Source organism: Nelumbo nucifera, chromosome 4 (genome assembly GCF_055504915.1).
Source record: "Nelumbo nucifera cultivar China Antique chromosome 4, China Antique-T2T, whole genome shotgun sequence".
Classification (NCBI taxonomy): domain Eukaryota; kingdom Viridiplantae; phylum Streptophyta; class Magnoliopsida; order Proteales; family Nelumbonaceae; genus Nelumbo; species Nelumbo nucifera.
Window position 1 is genome coordinate 63,724,329 of NC_142652.1, and position 25,069 is coordinate 63,749,397.

General features: G+C 41.4%; 2 protein-coding genes and 1 non-coding gene across 3 annotated transcripts in view; 1 reads left to right on the forward strand and 2 right to left on the reverse strand.

The window, feature by feature from the left end:
• Positions 1-3,882: 3,882 nt before the first annotated feature.
• On the forward strand, positions 3,883-3,989 carry LOC148800626 (small nucleolar RNA R71). The gene has a single exon (XR_016071057.1). It is a non-coding gene; the product is annotated as a small nucleolar RNA R71 (small nucleolar RNA).
• A 39-nt stretch (positions 3,990-4,028) lies between these two features.
• On the reverse strand, positions 4,029-4,403 carry LOC148800627 (uncharacterized). Its single transcript, XM_088903805.1, has one exon. The coding sequence runs from the start codon at positions 4,401-4,403 to the stop codon at positions 4,029-4,031; it is 375 nt and encodes a 124-aa protein (XP_088759931.1).
• Positions 4,404-18,505: 14,102 nt separating this feature from the next.
• The window catches only part of POL (Protein phosphatase 2C family protein), a 55,795-nt gene continuing 49,231 nt past the window's right edge, over positions 18,506-25,069 (reverse strand). The window contains exons 3-4 of the mRNA XM_010249331.3: positions 21,015-21,279; positions 18,506-19,073 (exon numbers count right to left, since the gene is read on the reverse strand). Coding sequence (XP_010247633.1) covers positions 18,958-19,073; positions 21,015-21,279 — 381 coding nt within the window. The 3' untranslated portion in view covers positions 18,506-18,957. The remainder of the gene's footprint in view (positions 19,074-21,014; positions 21,280-25,069) is intronic.

A 25,069-nucleotide genomic window follows, 5' to 3' on the forward strand; every position in this document is an offset into this window, starting at 1 on the left:
GGGTCCCACGCCATACAAAGAAGCCCAACTGGGCAGTAGATTGGAAACTAGTTAAGCACTGAACAATTAATGGGCCAAAAGCCCATTTCGAGCTGGGCTGATATGATCACCCATCTATGGGGCGGATCTGAGATTAATGTTAGCAAAATGATTGGGCCTTTAACCTTATCCACTCTGGGAGACCAAATTCAAATCAGATTTGAATCTGGTAACCTCCTGATAAGATCAGGAGTAAGCTAACTTAATCTGCAGATAGGATTAAGAAAATCCCTTATCCAAATACTGATTTGGATTGAGATAACTCCTAATTTAGGAGGTTTCTTAATCAAGAAGAAAAGAGGAGAAACCCTAAGAGAGAAAAAAGAGATTTTCGAACCAAGGTTTCAAGCAAGAAAGCATTCTGCAAATTGAGATTAGATTTCATTCACACTCCAGAGAGAAGAGAAGCAATTCAGCCACCTTTTGGCAAGATTTGATCTTTGCAGAAGAAAGAAATCAATAAATCAATTCTTGATATCAGTCTTGCAGAAAAAGATTGAAAAAGATTCGGTGCTCAGAGTGTACGACGCACTCTGCTGGTTCCGTTCCACATACAGCTGTGTCATTTTCAGCAGGAGTGGATCTTGGTGTCCTCTTTGGGCGTGAACACCAACTTTGGGAGATACTGCTTCTCTGGATCATGTATAATTCCTCCCTTTTCTTTTTGGTTCAGATCTGGTTCGATTATGGTTCAAGTAGGATCTTTGAATATTGTATTCTATTTGAAATTCGCCCACCCATTCCACAATCTTTTGGCATCCATTAGATGGATCCTACCATTCTTTCAGCTGACGTGTAGATCAATGCTTGGGTCCCACGCCATACAAAGAAGCCCAACTGGGCAGTAGTTTGGAAGCCTGTTGAGCACTTAATACTTATTGGGCCTAACGCCCATTTCGAACTGGCTGATTTAATTACCCACTTAAAGGGGCGGATCTTAGATTAGGGCAAGCCAAAGGATTGGGTCTTGACCGTCTTGACCCTATCCACTATTGGAAACCAAATTCAAATAACGATTTGAATCTAGTAACCTCCTGATAAGATCAAGAGTGGGCTGACTTAATCTGTAGATAGGTTTAAGATAATTACCTATCCAAATACATATTTGGATTGGGATAACTCCTAATAGGATTAGGAGGTTTCTTAATCACTAAGAAAGAGGAGAAACCCTAGTCTAGGATTACCAGAATTCGAACCAAGGGTTTAGAGCAGAAACATTCTCCTGCGTTCTGAGATTGGATCTCAGAGTTCTCCTCCAGCCGCCGCCGCCATTCACTGCCTAGTTTGATCTCTCTATGAGGAAAAGATCAAGAAGGTGTTCTTGATATCAGTCTTTGCTGAAAGGCTGATTGTACACGGTGCTCTTCGCTTCCATCGAATTCTTGCGAAGAATTTGGTTCGTGGGACGAAACCTGCTGGTTCTGCTCCAGCATCACTGCATTATCTTCAGTGGGAGTAGATCTTGGGAGTATTCTTTGGGCTTGAACACTGATGTTGGGAGGGGACAGTCTGAGAATTCATCTGAGTGGGTGATCATAGTGACAGGATCAGCCCCTTTGTCGGACAAAGGTAATGATCGGGGATGCACTCTCTCTGATGGAAACCAAACTGCCGGCAGTTGATTTCAATCGTTGGAATTTTGTTTTGTAAAATTTATATGTAAGATATATAGATATGTATGGTTTCAAAATGTTTGCAAATGGTTTTAAATCCTGGTATCCTTGTGAGCAGAGTGTGCAACACTGTTCATTGCAGCTGAGGGAGAGGTCCTCTCTTGTCGGGCAATGTTTGATCATTATGGGCTAAGAGGTTAAGTGTAAGACTATTTAGGGTTACACCTGATGGGCTAATCTTGCGTCTGCCCACAGTCCCTGGGTTTTTATAAGATGCCTTGGCCTAAGGACCACTTAGTGTTAGTGTTGGGCCCATAGAGTCCATGTGATGGGCTCAGGGGGTTCACTGGGCTCTCTAGTGAATTCGGCTAGGCCTTATAAGAAAGGCTGGGCCGAACCCATGTGGCTGATGTGTAGATCAATGCTTGGTCCCATGCCATATAAAGAAGCGCAACTGGGTAGCAGTTTGGAAGCTTGTTGAGCACTTAATACTTATTGGGCCTAAAGCCCATTTCGAACTGGCTGATTTAATTACCCACTTAAAGGGGCGGATCTGAGATTAGGGCAAGCCAAAGGATTGGGTCTTGAACCTATTCACTCTTGGAGTCCAAATTCAAATAATGATTTGAATCTGGTAACCTCCTGATAAGATTAGGAATGGGTTGACCTAATCTGCAGATAGGATTAAGATAATTCTCTATCCAAATACAGATTTGGATTGGGATAACTCCTAATAGGATCAGGAGGTTTTTTAATCACTAAGAAGGAGGAGAAACCCTAGTCTAGGATTACCAGAATTTGAACCAAGGGTTTAGAGCAGAAAACATTCTCCTGCGATCTGAGATAGGATCTCAGAGTTCTCCTCCAGCCGCCACCACCGTTCACTGCTTAGTTTGATCTCTCTGTGAGGAAAAGAGCAAGAAGGTGTTCTTGATATCAATCTTTGCTGAAAGGCTGATTGTATACGATGTTCTTCGCTTCCATCGAATTCTTGTTAAGAATTTGGTTCATGGGACGAACACTACTGGTTCTGCTCCCCCATCACTGCGTCATCTTCTGTGGGAGCAGATCTTGGGAGTATTCTTTGGGCGTAAACACCGACGTTGGGGGATACCGATTCTCCGTATCAAGTATAGCCCTTCCCTTTCTCTTTGGTTCATATCTAGTTCGGTTTTGGTTCGATTAGATCCTTGAATATTTTATTCTAAAATCAGGGAATATGATTCCCAGTTTTAAGGGAGGAGAGAAATTTTTGAAATTCGCCCACCCTATTCTGTTGCATTCTTAGTGTCCATACGATGGATCTCTCCCTCCTTTTAGGACTTTCAACATTTTTACCTGTCCTCTTACTTTGCACATCTTGCTTTTGCTCCAGCACTTTCCCACTCCTTAGTGAAATTGCTTTGAGCTGCTCCCTTGGATTAGTCTCAGTGTTGCTTGGTGAATTACCTTGTTTCCTAGCCGAAACAGCATTAGCTAGTTGGCCTATCTGCACCTCCAAGTTGTGAATTAAAGATGAATGGTTCTTTGCAATTTGATCAAATTTAGATTCCATCCTTCTCTGGGCCTCATCCTGGATGCTCATCTTTCTACTTATCATGTCTATAAATTTATCCAGCTTGGCTTCAAAAGAAGCTAATCTGTCCTGCTGAGGAAGTGGCTGGAATCCTGGTGGTCCTTGCTATCTAGGCATGCTGTTGTTTTGGAAACTGGAACCGCCAGCATTGTTGTTATTTCTACTCCATGAAAAATTGGGGTGATTTCTTCACCCTGGTTATATGCGTTGAAGTAAGGGTTGTTGACATGCCTTCCTTGGAATTGATTCCCCACAAAATTGCATTGCTCAATAAAATTTCCACCTGCAAAATTAAAATTTCCAACACAATAGTCAGAACAAACATGACCTATACCATTACAATACTCACAAATTGGTTGCATAGAAATGTTGATGGCATTGGCTTGCATGTTCATGGTGCCCAATTGCTTGATTAAAGTTGAAATTTGAGCCCACAAGGATGCTATGGAGTCCACTTCTAATTTGTCTCCCTGTCTAGGTGGATTTATCCACTTGGCTGGCCACAAATAATTATTAGCTGTCATTTCCTCTAAAAGATCAAAAGCAACATCTATAGTTTTCCTCATCAAGGAACCTCCTACAGCAGCATCAGTAGTATCTCTAGTAGTGCGAGTGGCTCCATTGTAGAAAGTTTGAATCAAAAGTCCCTTAGGTAAGCCATGGTGAGGGCAGCTTCCCTGCAAATCTTTAAATCTTTCCCAAACCTCGTACAATGATTCATTCTCAAATTGCAGAAAAGTAGTGATGTCTTTGATGATCTTTGCGGTTTTAGCTGGGGGAAAATACTTAGCCAAGAAAGCCTATGCTAGCTGTGTCCATGTGGTTATGGAATTTGCTGGTAGAGAATTTAACCATGCTTTAGATTTATCCTTCAAGGTGAAAGAGAAAAGCCTAAGTCTTATAGCATCATCCAAAACTCCATTGTATTTGAGGTTATCACAAAATTTCAAGAAATTTGCAATGTGAGCATTAGGATCTTCATTGCCTATGCCATAAAATTGCACACTTGATTGGATCATTTGGAGTAGAGCTGGCTTAATCTCAAAGTTATTGGCATTAATGTTGGGCCTTGCAATACTCTGTTGTGCACCATGTAGCCCAAGAATAGAAAAATCTCTAAGAGTTCTCTCATTATCTTGTCGATCTGCTTGGTTACCTCCATTATCCTCCGCCATCTCTGAAAACCTTCCTTGCTGAGCTTTCCGGTTTTCTCTAGCAAACTTCTCGATTTCAGGTCTGAAAGGAAGAAGCTCAGGTTGTGAACCTCGAGTTCTTCACATACGCCGAAACACTACCTAAAGAAAGAATGCAAACAAACAAAGTTAGCTAAAACTAATAAAGAACTACGCTTAAAATCAAGAGAAACTAAATTAATTCTAGTGTTAAATAAAATTCTTTCCCCGGCAACGGTGCCAAAACTTGACCGCTGTCCGCAAGAGTACGAAGTCGTGCAAGTAAAATAGAATCGTTCCCACGAGGAATGAATTATTTAGCCACCTATTAATTTCTTCTCAACTTGTTTAAAGCAATAATCAATTTGGGATTGTGATTTAAGGAATTTAAACTAGCGCTACTAATTAAGGAAATTAAATGACAAAAACCTACAATTTGAACAAAATCAATAACAAAGTTGCTAGGGATTAATCCCATCACGATCATCAAGATTCAATGTCAATAAAATCTCATGAGGGTTGTTATATTCCAAGGTGTTTCCTAAAAGCACTAGTCAATCTTTCACAAGAGTCGATTAGCTAAACCTATGCTCAATTAAGCTTTATCCGCAGAGTGGGCTTTTAGCAGTCTTAACCATTTAAAACTAGGCCTTTACAGGTTGGGCCAAATTAACTATTTAATTAAATATCAATCCTTAGGCCCATTAGTGGGAAAATTAGGGCTGACTTTCAGCCTTGATCGATCGAACCCTAGATTCGGTCCAAACAATTTGAACCAATCTTAGTTCGAATGGGTCTAGGGTTTGATCTTTAATTAAATCTTTAATTCAAGAAAATAATCTGAAATTAAATACTGATAAAAGAATATCAAGAATTTGTCAAACAGGGTTGTTCGCACAATCCATCATGCAAAACAGATGTTAGATCACAGTTTGCAGTTTCATAAACTGCAAATCGCAGATTGCGATTCTCCCATCTTCGAAATCTCCTTCCTTGCGCTGCCATCTTCGATCAAAAATAAAATAAATAGAAGTCCTAAATTCTATTAATAATTACATCAGATCGAATACCTATACATTCAGTCTAAAAAATAAAAAAAAAATTTATTTTATAGACCAAATGTTATAAAATAATCCATAATCTGTAAAATCGCAGGTTCCCTGGACAAATCAAGACTTCGATCTCCTCTTGTACGAACAACCCATAAATCAAGAAAATCATAAAGAACAATTCTAAACAATAATCAGATTTATATAGAAAATAATTTCAGATTATTCGCCCATAATTTTGGGAACAAATTTCCCAAAATCCTTAAATTGGGTAGAACGCCTTCTGCCCATTTGCGTTGGTTCAGATCTGAAACAAATTGGTTCAAGATTTGAACCATGGCTCTGATACCACTGAAGGGATGAGAGATCCATCGTATGGACGCCCAAACTATGCGGAATAAAGGGGGCGAATTTCAAAAAAAAATTTCTCTCCCTTCAACTGGGAATCGCATTCCCTATTTAGAAAATTATATTTTCAAGGATTAATCTTGAACCATAAACTGAACCAGATCTGAACCAAAAGGTGTAGGAGAGAGGTATACCTGATATAGAGAAATATTATCTCTCAATGAAGGTGTTCACGCCCAAGGAAGGATCCAAAGACTGCTCCCACTGAATATGGCGCAGTGTAGTATGGAGCAGAATCAACAGTGTTCTTCTCCAAGAACTCTATCCTTCGCAAGAAACAGCAGGATGGCACGTGAGCACAGCTTCCTATCAATCCTTTCACAAAGAACTGATGTCAAGATCAAATCTTGACTTCTCCCACAACTGGAGATCGAACTGGCAAACTGGGCGGCAAGAACAAGGAGGCGGCAAGAAAGAATTCTGTAGGGTTGCTTAATTCTTCCTTCTGTGATTTCAGCTCTGAAGAGGATGTGAGTATGTGGCTCTTCTAAAGGCTGCCACCCCCTCCTTCTTTTGTAACCCTAAAGGATCAGCTCCTAATCCAATTAAGAGTTGTTGATCCAAATCATATTTGGATCAGACATCCTTTTAGGTGATAAGGATAAACTCTTATCTTATCTGCAGATTAGATCAGTTTTCTCCTAATCTCATTAGGAGGTTTCTAGATCTTAATCATATTCAGATCTGGACTCTCTGAGTGGATGGGGTTAAGACCCTATCCTATCTGCTGATCCATCTCAGAATTCGCCCATATTTAACTTATTAAATTAGTTCAGTTCGAAATGGGCTTTAGGCCCATTAAGCTTATGTGCTCACTTAGCCTTCCTAACTGCTGCCCAGTTGGGCTTCCTTGTATGGCGTGGGACTCAAACATTGATCTACACATCAACCACATGGGTTCGGCCAAGCCTTTGTTACAAGGCTTGGCCGAATACACTGCTTTGGACAGTGCACCCCTTGAAACCCATCACATGGGCTCTATGGGCCCAACACTTACCCTAAGTGGTCCCTGGGCCAAACCACCTTGTAACACCCAGGGATTGTGGGCAGATGCAAAATTAGCCCATCAGGTATTACCCTCAATGGTCTTACACTTAACCTCTCAGCCCATAATGATCAAACACTGCCCGACAAGAGAGGACCTCTCCCTCGGCTGCAAGGAACAGTGTTGCACTCTCAGCTTATATGGATCCCGGGAATTGAAACCTTTTGCAAACATTTTAGACCCTGGTTTTGACCCCCGCTAAGGATCTCACCAATTGGTACATCAAAGACAGCCCAATCCGACACTTAGTGCAGTATCATAATCGAGTCTAGGGGTCGGGTGTAACTTTCCAGTTTTGCCCATTAATCTCCAAGGTCCAAAGCAATACTGGAAATCTGGTCCAGTTCAAAGATTCAATTAATCCTACACTGTATGTGCCTAGGGTCTCACCCTGGCTGCTGAGACAGGCCACCCCAACTGACTTGGTGGCACAACAGTGTCAGCCTTATCAGGATAGGTCTCCCCAGACCGACCCACTGGCTGTGAACATTCTAAACTAACACGAGTCTCATTAAGTGTCCAGTTTAAGGGTATTACATAGAAACATACCAAGGGAACATCAATCAAATATGCACTTTTATTCATTTACAATAAACTCATAAAGTACATCATTCTGATTGAAGCTAAGGGCATACAAAACTGTCTAACATAAAGCCCATTTCGAACTAGCTGATTTAATTACCCACTTAAAGGGGCGGATCTAAGATTAAGGCAAGCCAAAGGATCTGGTCTTGACCCTATCCACTCTTGAAGACCAAATTCAAATAAAGATTTGAATCTGGTAACCTCCTGATAAGATCAGGAGTGGGCTGACCTAATCTGCAGATAGGATTAAGATAATTCCCTATCCAAATACAGATTTGGATTGGGATAACTCCTAATATGATTAGGAGATTTCTTAATCACTAAGAAAGAGGAGAAACCCTAATCTTGGATTACAAGAATTCGAACCAAGGGTTCAGCAGAAAAAATCCTCCTGGAATTTGAGATAGGATCTCAGAAACCCTAGAGAGAAGAAAAGCAAATATGCCAAATTCATCTCTAGAGTTCTCCTCCAGCCGCCGCCGCCATTCACTGCGTGGTTCGATCTCTTTGAGAGGGAAAGATCAAGAAGGTGTTCTTGATATCAGTCTTTGCTGAAAGGATGATTGTGTACGGTGCTCTTCGCTTCCATCGAATTCTTGTGAAGAATTTGGTTCGTAGGACGAACACTGCTGGTTCTGTTCTAGTATCACTGCGCCATCTTCAGTGGGAGCAGATATTGGGAGTATTCTTTGGGCGTGAACACCGACGTTGGGAGATACCGACTCTCCGTATCAGGTATAACCCTTCCCTTTCTCTTTAGTTCTGATCTGGTTCGGTTTTGGTTCGACTAGATCCTTGAATATTGTATTCTAAAATCGGGGAATATGATTCCCAGTTGGAAGGGAGGAGAGAAATTTTCTGAAATTCGCCCACCCTATTCCGCTGCATTCTTGGCGTCCATACGATGGATCTCTCCCTCCTTTCAATAGGGAATATCATATGATGAATTCTTTAAAGGCCTTCTTTCATTAGCTTGAAAACAGGCTGAATCGGTGGGTGGAGATGCACCATAAAATTGGGCTATCCATTTTGTTGGTTCAGTCGATGGGATTGCTTCATAAGATGATAGGGACATCATAGACCGAGGTGGGAGACGCCTATCCTAAAATTGAAGATTCTTTCACTGTACCTTGGGGCCCACGATATGATGGATGATAACAAACAGTTGGATGACAGCAATCTTAAGGGACCCAACTATGCTGGCTAGTATCGTAACCTTAATCTAGTTTTGACATCCGAGAAATTGGACAAGGTTGCCAAGAACCTAGCTCCGGAATGTCTAGGTGACAGGGTTTTTGAAGCATGTAGGAAGGAATATCGGGAATGGGAAGAGAAGAACTCTCTTGCCGGATGTTAGTTTGTAGCATCTTTAGACAACACAATCTAGAGACAATTCGATAAGATCGAAGTCTACAAAGACATTTTGGATAGTCTAAAGACTATGTATGAGGAGCAAAATCGTTCTGCCAGACAAAAGGTTCTCAGGCTGTTGATAACCACAAGGATGACCGAGAGTGAGTCGGTCTATGACCACGTCATGCGGATGATGGGGTATATAAATGAATTGGAGGCTCTTGGATCCTAGTTTGATGTTGACACCAAGGATGATGCCGTCCTAAACTCTCTGCCTCCCTCCTTCAATCAGCTTGTCATGAATTATAACATGAACAAGCTAAAGGTTAGCTTTCAGGAATTCAGCAAAATGTTGCAAAGGGTTGAAGAACTGATTAAGAAGGATAAGCCAGTAGCCATGCTTGTTGAAGGTGGCAAATATGGAAAAAGAAAGCGGAAGGGCAAGAAGAGGCCTTAGAAGAAAGCGGGCAAGTCGAAAAGGTAAAAGAACGATAAATCATTAGATGAGTGTCACTTCTACAAACAGACCAGACATTGGAAGAGGAACTATCCTCAATATCTAAAATCCAAGAACAAAGAAGGTAATTTTGAATCACTTGTCATAGAGACCAATATGTTGGTCACTTCTACATCCTGGTGTATTGACTCTGGGGCTTTTACTCACGCATGTAATACATTGCAGGGGTTCAAAGAAAGTAGAAGGCTGAATGATGACGAGGTGGTACTTTACTTGGGGACTTCTACAATAGTTGCAGCTACAACTATAGGAATTGTAGATTTAATTTTCAAAGAAGGAATTGTAACTCTTAAAGATTGTCTTTATCTACTATTTCTAAGAAGAAATTTGATTTCAGTTTCAAAATTGTGTGACGATGGTTATTCTGTTATATTTAGTGATAAGATTACTATTAAATTGAATAACAAATTCCTTACCTATGGAGAACTTGAGAATGGTCTCTATGTCCTCCGTCCTTCTCTGGAAATGAACATAACCGAAACTATGTAAGAACCTAACCCCAAGAAAAGAACACGTGATACGGTTAATCCTATGTGCTTGTAGCATTACCGACTTGGTCATATCAATATAGAACGTATCACAAGATTGGTAAAGGATCGTCCTTTAGATTTTCTAACTGTAGAAGATCTTCCAATTTGTATGCCTTGCCTTCAGGGTAAGATGACTAAACGACCATTTACTAGTAATTTACTAATAGGCCTGATAGATCTACGGGCACAGACCTGATACATACTGATGTATGTGGTCCCATGAATATGAGGACACACAACCAACACTGTTATTTCATAACATTCACAGATGATTATTCTCCATATGGTTATGTGTACCTAATGAGACATAAGTCTGAATCCTTTGAAAAGTTCTAGGAGTTTAGACAAGAAATCAAGAAATAGTTGGGGAAACACATCAAAACCCTTCAATCAGATCGAGGAGGTGAATATCTCTCTGACAAATTCAGGGACTACCTTAAAGATAATGGAATTATATCACAGTTGTCTCCTCCTTCTACACCACAATTAAACGGTATCTCAGAGAGGAGAAACCAAACTCTGTTAGATATGGTCCGAATACTTCTCATCCATTTGTAACTACCTATATCCTTTTGGGGATATGCATTGGAGACTGCTATATACGTGCTGAACTGGGTTCCAACCAAATCCGTTCCTAAGACTCCCTATGAGCTATGGACCTGTAAGAAACCAAGTGTAAGACACTTGAAGATTTGAGGTTGTCCAACACATGTTAAAAGAACAAGTGCTGAAAATTGGAATCCGAGACTAATCGTTGCCTATTTATAGGCTACCCTAAGGGCTCTATAGGATACCTTTTCTATGACCCAAGAGAGCAAAAGGTGTTTTATAGTCGACATGCCAACTTCATGGAGGAGGATTATATCTTGAATGATCATCGTCAGGAAATTGTTCTTGATGAAGAGAGTTCAGGAGTAGTGGGAGATGTCCCACAAGTTCCTGTTAATACCCAACTTAGAAGATCTACCTGGGTGTTTAGGCCTCTAGTTCGTTACGGCTAAGATCAAGAAAGTTACTTGATGGAAGCCACGATCAGTGAGGAAGATCTCGTGACTTATGCGGAAGCTATGTTGGACATAGATTCCTTGAAGCGAATATATGCCATGAAAGTCGAGGTGGACTCAATGAAAACCTATAGAGTTTGGACTCTCATAGACCTACCCCCTAGGGTGAAAACAATTGGTTGCAAATGGATCTATAAAAGGAAGAAGTGCCTTGATGGAAAGGTTGAGACCCATAAAGCTTGTCTTGTAGCGAAAGGATACACTCAGAGAAAGGGAGTCGATTATGAGGAAACTTTATTCGCATGTGGCCATGTTTAACTCCATACGGATCCTTCTAGCTGTAGCAGCATACTATGATTATGAGATTTGGCATATGGATGTCAAAACTGTGTTCCTGAATGAAGAACTTACTGAAGATATCTATATGCAACAGCCACAAGACTTCATTGCATTAGGTCAGGAACATATGGTGCACAAACTAAATAGATCCATTTATGGATTAAAGCAAGCTTCCAGAAGTTAGAATATCCGATTTGACTCTACGGTCAAACAGTTTGACTTTTAGCAAAATCCGGATGAACCCTATGTTTATAAGAAATCAATGGGAGATAAGGTATGGTCAAACAGTTTGACATTCTTCTCATTGGGAATGTTGACTATGGTGAAGGTATGGCTTTCGCAGCAATTCTCCATGAAAGATCTTGGAGAAGCCTCCTACATCTTGGGACTTTGACTCTATAGAAATAGATCGAAGAGGATAAAAGGATTATCCCAATCTACTTACATTGACAAGATTGCCAACAGGTACAACATGGAGAACTCCAAGAAAGGATTTGTCCCTTTCAAACACGGAGTCACTCTCTCCAAGGGTATGTCTCCCAAGACTCCTGAGGAGATTGAGGGCATGAGAGAGGTTCCCTATGCCTCTGCCGTAGGGAGCATCAAGTATGACATGTTGTGCACTTGGCCAGACATTGCTCAGGCTGTGAGTGTGGTAAGTATATATCAGTCAAACCCAGGACAGGAGCATTGGACTGCCGTGAAAAACATACTGAAATACCTTCGGAGGACTAAAGAGTATTGTCTTGTCTTTGATGGTAGTTCACTACAAATGGTCGGGTATACTAATGTCGACTTCCAGTCAAACCTAGATGATAGAAAGTCTACATCTAGTTACATCTTTATGTTGGGGTCCTGTGTAGTTAGCTGGAAAATAGCAAATAAGGGTCTACAGTAGATTCCATGACCGAGGTCAAGCACATAGCTGTAAGTGAGGCTGCCTAATGGATAAAGTTGTTCATCCTAGAATTTGGAATCCTAACATATCACTCATTCTACTGTTGTATCACAACATTGGATCCACAGGAGATTGTTGGTAGAGGGGGGACATACGGAATCATAAGGTAGCATCAACGGAGAATGTGGTAAACCCATTGACTAAGCTACTGACACAAAAAGTGTTTGAGAAACACGTGGGCAATATGGGACTAAGGCTTGTACCAGATTGGACCTGGGTGCAAGTGGGAGCTGTTAGACAGTGTATGCCCTTAGCTCCAATCAGATTGATGTACTGATACATTTATTGCAAATGAGTAGAAATACATAATTATTTCATGTTATAATTGGTGTGTTTTTGTGTAATTACCCCTTAAACTGGACACTTATGAGACTCGTGTTAGTTTAAAATATTCCCAGCTGTTGGATAGACTTGGGGAGTTTATCCTGCCAAGGCTGACATTAATGTGCTGCCAAGAAGGTTGGGGTAGTTTGTCTCAACTGCTAGGGTTGGACCCAAAGCACATGTAGTGTGTGTTTGTTTGAAACACTGAACCTAGACCATTTTCCAGTTATGCCCTAGACCTTGGAGACTGGTGGGAAAAACTGGAAAGTTACACATAACCCTAGAATCTATTATGGTACTGCACTGGGTGTTGGATTGGGTTGTCTTTGATATGCCAATCAGTGAGATCCTTTGGGAGTCAAAACTTGGGCATGTTGGGGCAGTCTGAGAATTCACTCGAGTGGGTGATCATAGTGACAGGATCAGCCCCTTTGTCGGACAAAGTGAATGATCGGGACTGCACTTTCTCTAACGGAAACCAAAATTGTCGGCAGTCAATTTCAACCATGTTTGAGATTTGTTTTGCAAAATATATATATTATGTTTTAGGAAAAAGGTTTGTAAAAGGTTTTAAATCGCGAGACCCATCCGAGCAGAGAGTGCAACACTACACCTTGCAGCCAGGGGAGAGATCCTTCACTGTTAGGCAATGTTTGATCATTATGGGCTGAGAGGTTAAGTGTAAGAGACCATTAAGGGTTGTTTACCTGATGGGCTATTTTTTTACTTAAGTCCATTGTCCTTGGGCCTTCATAGGATGGCTGGACTCAAGGATCATTTACTATAAATGTTGGGTCCATTGAGAGCCCATACTGATGGACTCAGGGCTATATCTTACTTATCACCATGATGTCATCATGCAGTGTTTGGACTCCCATGAGGTTGTCCTCATTGAACGTGATAGGTGTGTCAACCTTGGGCTTCTTTGTTGTCTGATCTTCCACCTAATTGAGTCAGGTGTAGGCCTTTTGAGCCAAGGAGCTCTCTCCCCCGAAAATGTCCCACTTGATATTACAGCGATGACTCCAATAGAGGGAGGGTCCTGGTCATCGGGCACGTCAACATGACTAGGGTTGTCTCTATCTCATCCTCATTGGTCATTTACAAACCTGCCGAGGTACCCCCATTGGACGATGTCTTTGATATAATTACGGAGGTCCTTCTAGCTCTCTGTGTCGTGGTCATGGTCTCTATGGAACTTGCAGTACTTGCCATGGCTCCTCTTGTTGCCTTGGGACTTCTTCTTCTCTAGCCATATAACGAAGCAACAGTCACAAATCTGCATTAATACATCAGTCCATATGGCGTTGAGCGGAATGAAGTTTCAGAACATCGGACCTATAGTCTCTATGGCAATCCAACCTCTTTCAATTGTGGTTGACTCAATCATCATTCTTGTCCTTACACTCCCTGTTATACCAACCTTCCTCGTCATGTAGATGTTGCACCTACACTTCTTCAACATTGATGTATTTATAGGATCCTGTCAGGACATTGGTCAGTGCAAGAAGGGCCTTCTTCTAAAGGAAGAAATTGAACCGGGACGACAATCGTAAGCTGTTCATTATGGCTACCATAGAATAGTTATGAAGTGGTTCAGACTTTGGACTTGGATGGGCTCAGCGTTAAACCTTGCCAAATACTCCCTAAGGGACTCGTCGTCCTTTTGCTTAAATTGCATGAGGTTGGCCAATGTTTTCTAGTGTTGTCGGCTGCTAGTAAATTGCATTAGGAATTTCTCTTCAAATTGGTCCCATGTGGCGATTGATCAGGATGGTAGGGCAGCATACCATTTACAAGCCATGCCTTGAAGGGTGGAGGCGAAGGCTTTGCGCACCAGGGCATCGAAAGTGTTGTAGGGGAGCATGATGGCCTTGAATCCTTCTAGGTGGTCAATTGGATCCAAAGTGGTCATACTTTTTGAATTAAGGGGGCCAACATCCTATGAGTGGCTATTCATCCATCATCTCTTGCGTGAAAGTTGTCTCCTTTGTGGGGAAATAACCCAGGGCGCACTTCGGTCAAGTTGACTTTGCTTGAGCTCGTTCAGCCGCTCTCACATGTTTTTGATTTTAGTGTCGAGGTCTACAGGCTTCATTGTCCTTGGTGGTGTGCGATAGTTTCTGATGGAGCTTAACTCGACTTGGGAGATCTAAGGTTGTTGGTGCTACACATAAGGTTTGGGGCACTCCTCGATGGGGGCATAGGTGCCGAAATGATGCGATCGTGAGTTAGCGTCATGGGCTCAACTCCAGCCTTGAGAGCTAGATCTCCGAGACGGTTGGGGTCTCTCACACTTGACTTTAGGCTTTAGTAGGTCTCATTGGCACCCATTGAGGCCCTCGGCTCGAGGATCAGGTATAGTGGGCACTTGGGTTGGGGGTGGTGTGGTTGTCGGGGTGCATCTTAAAGCTTCCATCATCATGACGATCTAATTGATCATTTTCTGTAAGGTAGTGAAAGTGAACTCTTTAGGGTTCACCTGCTTTGGCTACCGCAGCTCATGGGGAGGGGAGATGTGGCGATAGTGGGATCCCCTTGATGGGGATTGAGCGCTAGAGAAGTCAGAGGTGTTCTTGGGAGGCATGTTTGCTAGTTCACAGGGAGAAAAAAGAAATTGGAGGATTTTTGTGTCAGATTCCACAAACAACACCAATCTGATGCTATCCGATCTAAAGTGTAGCCAAGCTGGATATACAATAGATAAACCTACCAACTTGGATGAAATCGAGGTGGAATGATGAGGCTTGAAAAAAAGGTCAAAGGCCTGAGGAAGAAAGTCACTGAGTGTATCTGCAGACAGAAGAAAGTCAGAGGCCCGAGGAAGGCACTCCGACACTCAAGTCAATAACAGAGGGTAAAGTCAGTCGGGCCAAGCTGTTAAGAGTGAGCTGGTCCAAGCCAAGGAGGAGGTATAAGAGTAATGAGAGCAAGAGAGTGAGAGAGGTCAAAGATGGTGAACCTTAGGGGAGATGCCTTTAAATAATCGCAGTGTACTCAAACACGCCCTTTGCGGGGTTGTAGGGATGAGGCCACCTGCCAAGGTCTTTGGAAGGTTATGCCTTCCCCAGTGGGGGCACTTATCCTTGGGAGACGACGCTTATCCTTATCTGTAAGAGATTACGCTTCTCTCCAAGGTCTTCACTTACGTGATTATCTACGCTTCTCGGTAGGCGGCGTGCTTATACACTAATGTGGTCTTAGGATGTTGGCTATGGAAGGCATGACCCAAACATATATATATATATATTCCACAATAATCAATCGTTAATTAAGAAGGATAAAAGAAATACAATTTGGAGAACGTTCTATCCATTCACCATACATATTGAATTTCAGAGAGACCAAGTAGCTAATTTAGGAGCTAGGACATTGAGGGTTTGGGTTATAGACGAAAAGGACAACAAACCATGTGCAAGGGCAATGTATTTGGCATCTACCATCAAGTTCTGCCACCGCCATGGAGCTTCCTTAGTCTTGCCAGCCATTGACAAAATCACCACCGAACAATCACCTTGTATAAAGACACGAGATCCACTAGCATAAGAAGACGCAATCTGCCAATAGCAGTCCTAGTCCCCTCATTCCACAAGTTTTTGCATCAGCTGCCTCCGTAGGTACAAACTTTGCACACTGGAATCTGCCATCAACCCCAACAATCACACATGTTGCAAAACCTTTACCATGCTTAAAAAATGCCCCATCAAAAAATATCCTGACATACCCCATGATCAGTAGTAGCAAGGACTATTATCCCCTACTGAACTAGCAAGCAAACCCATGCATTTGTAGCGGTGGCAATTAGGCGGGTTGGAGCTCAACCCATCTAACCCACCAACCCATTAATGACCCAGTTATATAAAATTAAATGGGTTGGGTTCAACCTAAACCCACTTTAACCCAATCCAACCCACTCAAACCCATTAATCTTATATTTATGAACTTAAAAAACAAACTAACTCTCTCTTAACAAATAAGTTGGTCGTAGCTTGGTGGTAATTGTAGTCACTATTTACACAAGTGGTGAAGGTTCAAATCACATTACATGCATGTCAATTGTGGATTGACTTGGGCTGGACCATATCAGGCTTATGCACGGGTTTGGGACCGAACCGACTGACACGAAGTGGGCCAATGTAAGTAAATCTAGTCAATTCGGATTCGGGTCGGGTTATGTGGATATTGGTCGGATGAACGGTCCAAACCGGACAAAGAACACGGGCACCAAATTATCCCGTTCATAACCGTTTCGGATTCGGGTCGACCGAGTCGGGTCAAGTTGTGTGAATACTAGTTGTACCGGACGACCCAAACCGGGCAAAGCAAGCGGTACCGAACCATCTTGCTTAGGGTCTATTTCGGATTCGGGTCGACTCGGATCAGTATGTGCTAGATCAGGTCAAACCGTGTTGAACTGGTCCGGACTTGGGTCAAACTGATTTGGATTTATGTTGGGTGAAGTGTGTTGATTCAAGACAACTAAATTTAGTCAATAATTCAAATGACTTATGTTTGTAATGGTTAACCCAATGGTTATCCCCAACCCAACCCATTTAAATGGGCGGGTTGGGTGATGGGTTGATCGCACAATAATGATAGATTTTAATAGAGAAACTAAAACATAAAGGCCTCATTCGCTTTTCGGGAAGTCACTTACCCAAGTGTTTCATGGATATTACAAACAATGACTATTGAAAAGAGGGAGGGGGTTGATTTAAGAATGATTTTATTCGAGAAGAATAATGATAGATTTAATAAAAAACTAAGACATAAAGGCCCCATTCACTTTTCAGGAAGTTACTTACCCAGGTAACCTGGGTAAGTGCATTTACTCATGTTCTTTCATTGTCCAAGTAAATAAGAAAATGACCATTTTAACCATTAAAAACCATTATTAACAGGGGTAATTTTGTCCCATCCAAGTGTAGGCACATTTCCCCCAGATGGGAAAGTTATTTACCCACATGGGAGATGGATATCATTTACCCGATAAGTGATGCCGATCACATAAATCTGAAGAAAGGCCAACACCCCCCCCCCCTCTCAAAATCCAAATCAATAACGAGTCCGAAAAGGTTTTTATGATAAGACATGTTTGTACATTGAAATTTATTAGACTTTATGACAGGAGTAAGACATGTTTGCACATTGAGATTTATTAAACTTTATGACAGGAGATTAAGACATAAGAGGGTTATTAATATTTCACATGTGTGAAGGAGAGAAGGGGAGAGACTATGTGAGGCTGTAGTGAGAGTCTGAGAGACCCTTGGTCTCCATACACTCCTCCATATTTAACTATTTAAGAATGAGTTAATTAGAGAATAGTAACGATAGATTTTAATAAAAAAAAAAAAAAAACTAAGACATAAGAGGGTTTTTATGAGAATACATGTTTGTACATTGAGACTTATAAGACTTTGTGATAGAATATTTAAAAAAATAAGAGGGTTTTAAACTTCTAATAATTTCACGTGTGGAGGAAACAAAGGGCTCCATGTGAGGCCTGTGGTGAGAGACCCTTGGCCTCCTTACACTCCTCCAAGTTCGCTGGCATTGCTTTATCTTTTCACTTAAATCCTAAAACTTCAATGGTAAGCATTAAATATAAGAAATAGTTTGGCATTGCCTTGCACTGCCTCCCTAATCCTCCCTCTCACCAACCACTGGTTTGGAAGTCCGAGTTTGAAGGGCTGATTAGATCTACCCACCTGAATTAATAAATCCTAATTCCTGAAGGTGTTTGGCATTCATGTATTTCTTGACCACTGCATTTAAATAATTTGCCACATCAGAATTTTAGCCCAAATGCTAAAACTTCGTGCCTGTCCATGCCCATTTATGCTGAAACACCAACAAAAAAATAATGCACAAGAGTTCAATGCAAAGGGGCAATTATCAGAAAAAACATTTCGCCATTTCGGACATTTCCTCACTCGGGATTTACTCATTTACTATAATTTCCCTTAATGAAGTGACACACTGAAAGCTAGTAAATCAGAAATTTTTTCTGAATTGTCATTCTAATTGCAACAAAATTTTTAATTAAAAATCCAGAACACTTTAAATGCCTAGTCAGCACGTCTCTACCAAACAAATTTGTAACAAAAAAACGTTGGATGATTTTCTTCCGTTTCTTTTGGCAGGGGGTGGGGGTGGGGTGAATTTTCTTGCTGATATGCTCAAACACAACGGTTAAAAAACACCTTGATGCCAAACACCATCCAAGTCAGTTGGTCTAACAGATGATTGCTGTTTCAAATGTCTCGAGGATGGGTTCAACTGATAAAATTGCATATGCATAGTGAAGACGCCCAAGTCCCAACGGCAAGAACCCACCAGAGGAATGGGAGATCAATAGCTAAATTGCAGAAACAAAAAAATGGATGCATTACTCCTTGCTTGAAAAATGTCACATTGTGAAGCATTATGCACACAAAAAATATTAGCCCGATGATCTCCATATCCTGCCCTCGAGGGAAACCACCATAACTGAAACATCATCATGATATTTCCGGCGATCACCATGGGGAATATCAAGCAACTCATGAAAATCCATCCCTGCAACAGACAATAATAATATATCAAAAGGAGATAAAGTAATTCAAGCATATGAAAGAATTTTAGATCTGCCCATTGGATAGAATCAAGGATTTGGCTATTCTCAACAGAGGATGTTATTTTTTGTTTTGATCAATAACCACAATTTCATTAGTTAATAAAGAAAAGGGCATATACAATAAACACGGAGAGATAAACCATCTTATCTCTCCCCTCTTTAACAATTGTACCCAAAACATTTGTTCTCTCCCCACCCCTTGTTTAGCCATACAATCAGCAGCACAATTAGCTTTCCCTTTAACCCAACAATATCTAATTTCCATGTCCTTGGTCAACCACCTAATTTTCTTTAACTCGTTCCTGTATTCCGAAAATCACGCCTCCATACTCTGTAGCCATGACATCTCCATGGAGTGATGTCCACCTTCGAATACCCTACTATTAAATTTTGATAGTAGCTGTCATGGCAACCAAGAGAACTTAGTTATAGTGGGAATTATCACCAGATCATCCAAGTGGTTGTATTCATGTATTCTGGTCTTGGCAATTCAATCAAGGTGGGAGGTGGAAGAGGTTTGAGGTGATATGGCAAATGAATGGAGTAGGAAAGGTCCCCTAAGTATACAGAATCATAAGGGAAGCAAGATTCCTTGCCAGATAGGGGTGCTCATTATATGATTCAAACTGCAAAACCGAACCGAACCAAAACAAATTTGTGGTTTGGTTCGGTTCAGTTTGAGAATTTTCTAAATTGTGGTTTTCAGTTTTGGTTTGGTTTATTGAATTTCATACATACATACATACATACATACATATACTTTATATATAATATATCTAAATGGAATGCGTAAAATTATAAATATATAATGAACTCTTTATTTTATAATAAAATAATGCATAAAAGTTTTAAGTTTTAATTTTTAGGGGAGCTATTTGGGCTTTCTAATTGGGTTAAGCCCAAAAAAAACCATAGAATGGTCCAGTCCCCAACCCATATTAGAAACCACACCAAACCGTAATAAAACGGTTTGGTTTCCATACCAAAACGGTTTGATTTGGTTTACAAATTTCTCAAACCGTAATATACTGGTTTGGTCTGAGATCTCCAAACCGCACTGAACCGGACCGTGAACACCCCTATTGCCAGAAACCTGAATACCTTATTCAGGTGGATCAAAAGGTCAACAAATTCTTTGGTTGACAGATATGCAAGAAAAAGCATAAACAGGGTTGAACTGTTTGTGACGCCTGCCAATGAAGAATAGGCAGTGTCAAACTTTTTTTATTACTTGGGGGTGAAGGATCCAAGAGCTACTTGTAATATCAAGGGAGAGTATAAAGACTAGATCTTATCACAATCTGAAATTCTATTATCATAATATCTGATAAAATCATTTCTTATCAGTAAATAATAAAAAATTTAAGACCTTTTTTGATTGGTGAAAGAAGAATATACTTAACAAATTGATGTACTATCAGAGGTACTGTATTAAGACCTTTAATACAGTTGTACCGTACAAAACTAATATGTTCTCAATCTACAATAGGAGAATGCTGACTTGCTAATACATCATTCTAAAACCTCCTGGTAAAGTGAATTATGCTAAATTTACATAAAACTTCCTATGATCCTTTTTTCTGCCCCATTGTCCTGCATATGTGCACCCCATGTACAATTTCTTAATTATTTGGTTTATGGATTTTATGGACAGTTTTTATTTCTCTCCATTATAAAAGAAGTGAAAGGTTATATTGTTGGAATCATTTGATTTGATAAATTCCAACAGTGGAAATCTCCCAGGTGTGGCCATCCATTGCCCAAAGCATGTGCTATGTAATTAGTACTCCAGGGAGCATGACCATCCTCCAGGCCAAATTGAGTATTCTATCCTAAGTAATCTGGAGTTATAGAAAGGTAGAAGCTAATAAGCATCAACTAACCATTCTTTTTGGCAGCACGGAAGAGAAGCTCAGCAATGAGGTACTGGGCAGGATCACCTTCAGGCACATGTTCCATGAACCATGCAACATGAGCAACTACCTCTTCATTGCTGAAGTACTGATAAAGCCCATCTGAAGAGAGGACCAAGAAGCGGTCACTTGAGGAAAGCCGGTGGTGAACAACTGAAGGGATGCAGCTGATATAAGGAGAAGTCCCCACATAATCAATCCGAAACATCTTCAGCAGAGGATCATTGCATTTTGGCTGCATCCAACAAATAAATATGGTAAACTTTGATCAATTCTGCAAGAAAATGTGCATTTGCTAAATTGCATGAACAATGGTTTACAGTCAAATAGAAGTGCCTACATAACAAGGGTATTCCAATCTCACTCTCCAACCCATAGAAGAGAATGGACCACGGAAAAATGCAGGGCAGGTGGCAACAGTATCAATAAAATCTTAATTCAAAAATTTGCTTCATTTAAGTAATGATGGCTGAAGATTGAAGGATCTGTTGCTCATGGGTGTAGTGTTCAGACTCATACCAAAGAGGAGTTTGGTGAGTTCCTGGTTGATGTGTCCAGAGGATTTCTGGACCATGGGAGAGAGATTTTTATGGATACGATTTTTGTTAGTATTTCTTTTCCCTGTGGAATTTAGGTTGTGGCTCTTGCCCATCAGTTTTGTTAGTATTTCTTTTCCCTTTTTTGTACTCCATCTATGTTTTCTTTTCGACAAAAGTAATAAGTGCATATGATATTGGGGCCATTGCTTGGTCTGATGGTAAGATATTGGGCTGACAAGAGTGAAAAGACAGATTGAACTCTGAGTGTGTCTACTGGACCATTACCCTGTATCCTGTCTGCTCCACCCACCCAGCAGACCAGTACCACTGGATGGCTAGGACAACATTTGGTGATGGCCTTTAGCATGTTAATAGAATTTTGTTTGTCATATTGTCATATTGTCATTTGTCATCCTATCTGAAAAATACTTCATGAAAGTTAAAATACCAAAAAAAATGGTGAGCCAGAATTAAAAATTACCATTAGTTTGATCTTCTTGGGTACCGCCAGACAAATGTGACATCAAGTAAAGAAAATGAATTTTGGGAGTAAAAAAAGAATCATATTCATCAGTTGTATCAGGCCTCCTTAACAATACATCTAGAAGACACTTGAAGATTATCACTCCGGGTTAAATAGGGTTGTGTGAAGAACCTAATATATACCACCTACTTTCCTCTGATGTGATACAACAACAAAGGAGTTATATCTATGTAGTGAAATTCTTGATTGGTTTCAAGGGTGAATATGAGCTTGTTCAATTACAGATTGTTCAACGCTAGCTGTCTCAGGGCGCAGGGCTATTTTGTTAAATATTACTTTTCGGGTATGAACAATGTTTTTTTTTTATGAATAAGGAGTGATTTTATTAATAGGTTAGAAGCAAAAAGATACACAGAGAAAGTTCCCAAGATAAGGCACGAGATGCAGCCTCAGAATAAAATAAAGAATTACAGTTTAGCCCAAAACATCTGTTTCCTATGCACCCCTTGTTTAGCTAGTGAATCTGCTAACCCGTTTGCTAATCTTCTTTCCCATTGGAATTGAACTGACATGTTTGTAGTTAGACATTTGAACCTTCGTAAAGCACTTTTATAGGACCAGGCTGCTGTTTCTGGTTCATTTAACCACTGGATCACCAGCTTGGAATCACCTTCGATTAACAGCTGTTCAGAGTTCAGCTCTTTGGTAAATTCAGCTCCTTGTACCACTGCTTCAATTTCTGCATTAACTGAATCCCCTACTCCTATAGGTCCAGAATATATAGCAATGATTTTTCTATTAATAAATCTCCTTATTAATAAAAAAATATATAAATAAACTCTCTGGGAATGCTGGTTGTGGTGATCATGGTAGTTTTTGTGGAGGATGTGCAGGCTGTGGTGCAAGTCATACCAATAACTAGGATGGTCATGGTTTGGGTCCAGGGGTGTTTTTGTCATTTTAAAATTTAGATTCTGGTCTGGGGGCAGTTGAGTGTACCTCTGTTGGATTTTGGCCCTTTGGGTGTGATAAAGTTCAGACCTGCACTAGAATTCTGTTAGAAATAGTATTTGGGGAAGATTAGAAGAGATAGAAGACAGAAGAAGAGAAGAAGAGAAGAAGAGAAGAGAAGAAAGGAGGAGAAAACTGGTTCGAACAAGAGAGAAAAGTCACTCTCTCTAGTCGGCCAGGTTATATTTATATGTTTCTATTAAATAAATCAAAAGACCATTATGCCCCTACTTAAGTATGGGACACATCACTTAACATAAACATTACACATCAGCTTAAACATAAATAGAAAGACTAAACTACCCCTATACAGTCGACACTAACAGGGTGTTTCTGTAACAAAAAATATCTTTTGGGCGGTTGTTTGAAGGTACTTTGGTTATTAAGGAGTTGTTTATGAAAGGGAGGCAATTAAGGGGCTTATGTGTAAATATCTTAGTTGGCTTCACCAACAAGCCATCAAATCTTAAAAGGGAAAAGGACTGTTTCTATGGTGGTTTTTTAGTTCTTTCTCTTTTATGTGAGTTGTAGCTCGCCCCAACTTAGGATTTTCATGTATTGGGAGCTTGGGTTTTGAGGAATCAACCCATTGAGAGCCTTACTCCATCGCTGCATGTTCGTGTGACTGTGAGAGGCCAGCTTGATGCCATTATTATTATAGCTAAGGTTCAAAATATTGTTACGTATTGGCCCGTATCGGCCAATTTGTATCGGGGCCTTCCCGATACACCCCTACAATCAGGCCATGGTTCAGAGGGTAGTCGGGACTTAAACCGACCCCTTTGAACCTGATGAAGGGAAATTTGGCCCGACCTCGCAATTACCCGACATGCGGCAAAAGCAAGCAACTCGGGGCAGCAAAGCGCCCAAAATGAGCGCCGAAAGTAACGAAGTCCAAGCTCACTACTGAGCCCGAACTCCACTAGACCGGATTCTCTACTAGGAGCCCGAGCTCCCTACCAAGAACTCGAGCTCCCTACTGGGAGTCCGAGCTCCCTATTAAGAACCCGAGCTCCCTACTGAGGACCTGAGCTCCCTGCAAGGAGCCCGAACTATCTCGGGTTCTAAGCCACAGCCATGACCCGAGCTGGCCCATGGCAGCTCGGAACACTCCCCAAACCGAACTCAAGACATCTCGCTCGCCACTCCAGCACTTCGCTTCCGAAACACCAGACTGACCAAACGTACCTGACACCGAGGACGTCCGTATCCAAGGGCGGCGCACCTGACTGATTTGGGATCTGACGCCTGACAGCCGCACTTCAAACGGCCTCCTACTACCGCCACCTGCCACCGTCGTTACCAGCCGCAGAGACGGCTCCGACAAAAGGAGCAGTGGCGGTTCTGTCCGGCCAGAGGGGATGACATCCGAACTGGTAGGAGCTCAGAGATAATCATGCCCGACCTGACAGAAGCCTGGAAGTGAGTGCGCGAGGTGGTTATAAAAGGCTCCCTACCCCCCAAGAACAAGGTATGCTAACTTTTGCGCTATCTGGCTTATCTTGCCTTTGAAAGATTCTAACTTGAGCTTCGGAGCCCTTACGCCGGGTTCTCCCCGGAGCTTCTTCACCCTGTCCGTTTCAGGTCCCCTGCCACTCAGTTCAGAGGCAAGATCGTTGACAGCTAAGACCGGCCGGATTGTGCATCATCAATTGGCGTCGTCCATGGGAACGCTTCAAAAGGCCTCCCTCCAAACTCTCATACCCCTTTCTTCTTCTTTGAAAAACTCAACACTCATGGCCTCTTCCAGCAACGCCGGACGCGGCACAGAGACAAACACCACCGGGGAACAGCCTCAAGTTCCCGTGGTGTGCGTTGGGCAGTTCACCATCCCCCTCTCGGTGGACGGAATTCTCAATCTGAATACGCCACAAGCAGTGGCGCCTGTAAACCTTCCTGCCACAAACATCCCCTTTCCTCTCCCCATCGAGACTACTTTCGCTGAACCAACCGCCGTTCCCCTGGCAGCTAGCCAAAACCGGTTGGACGAC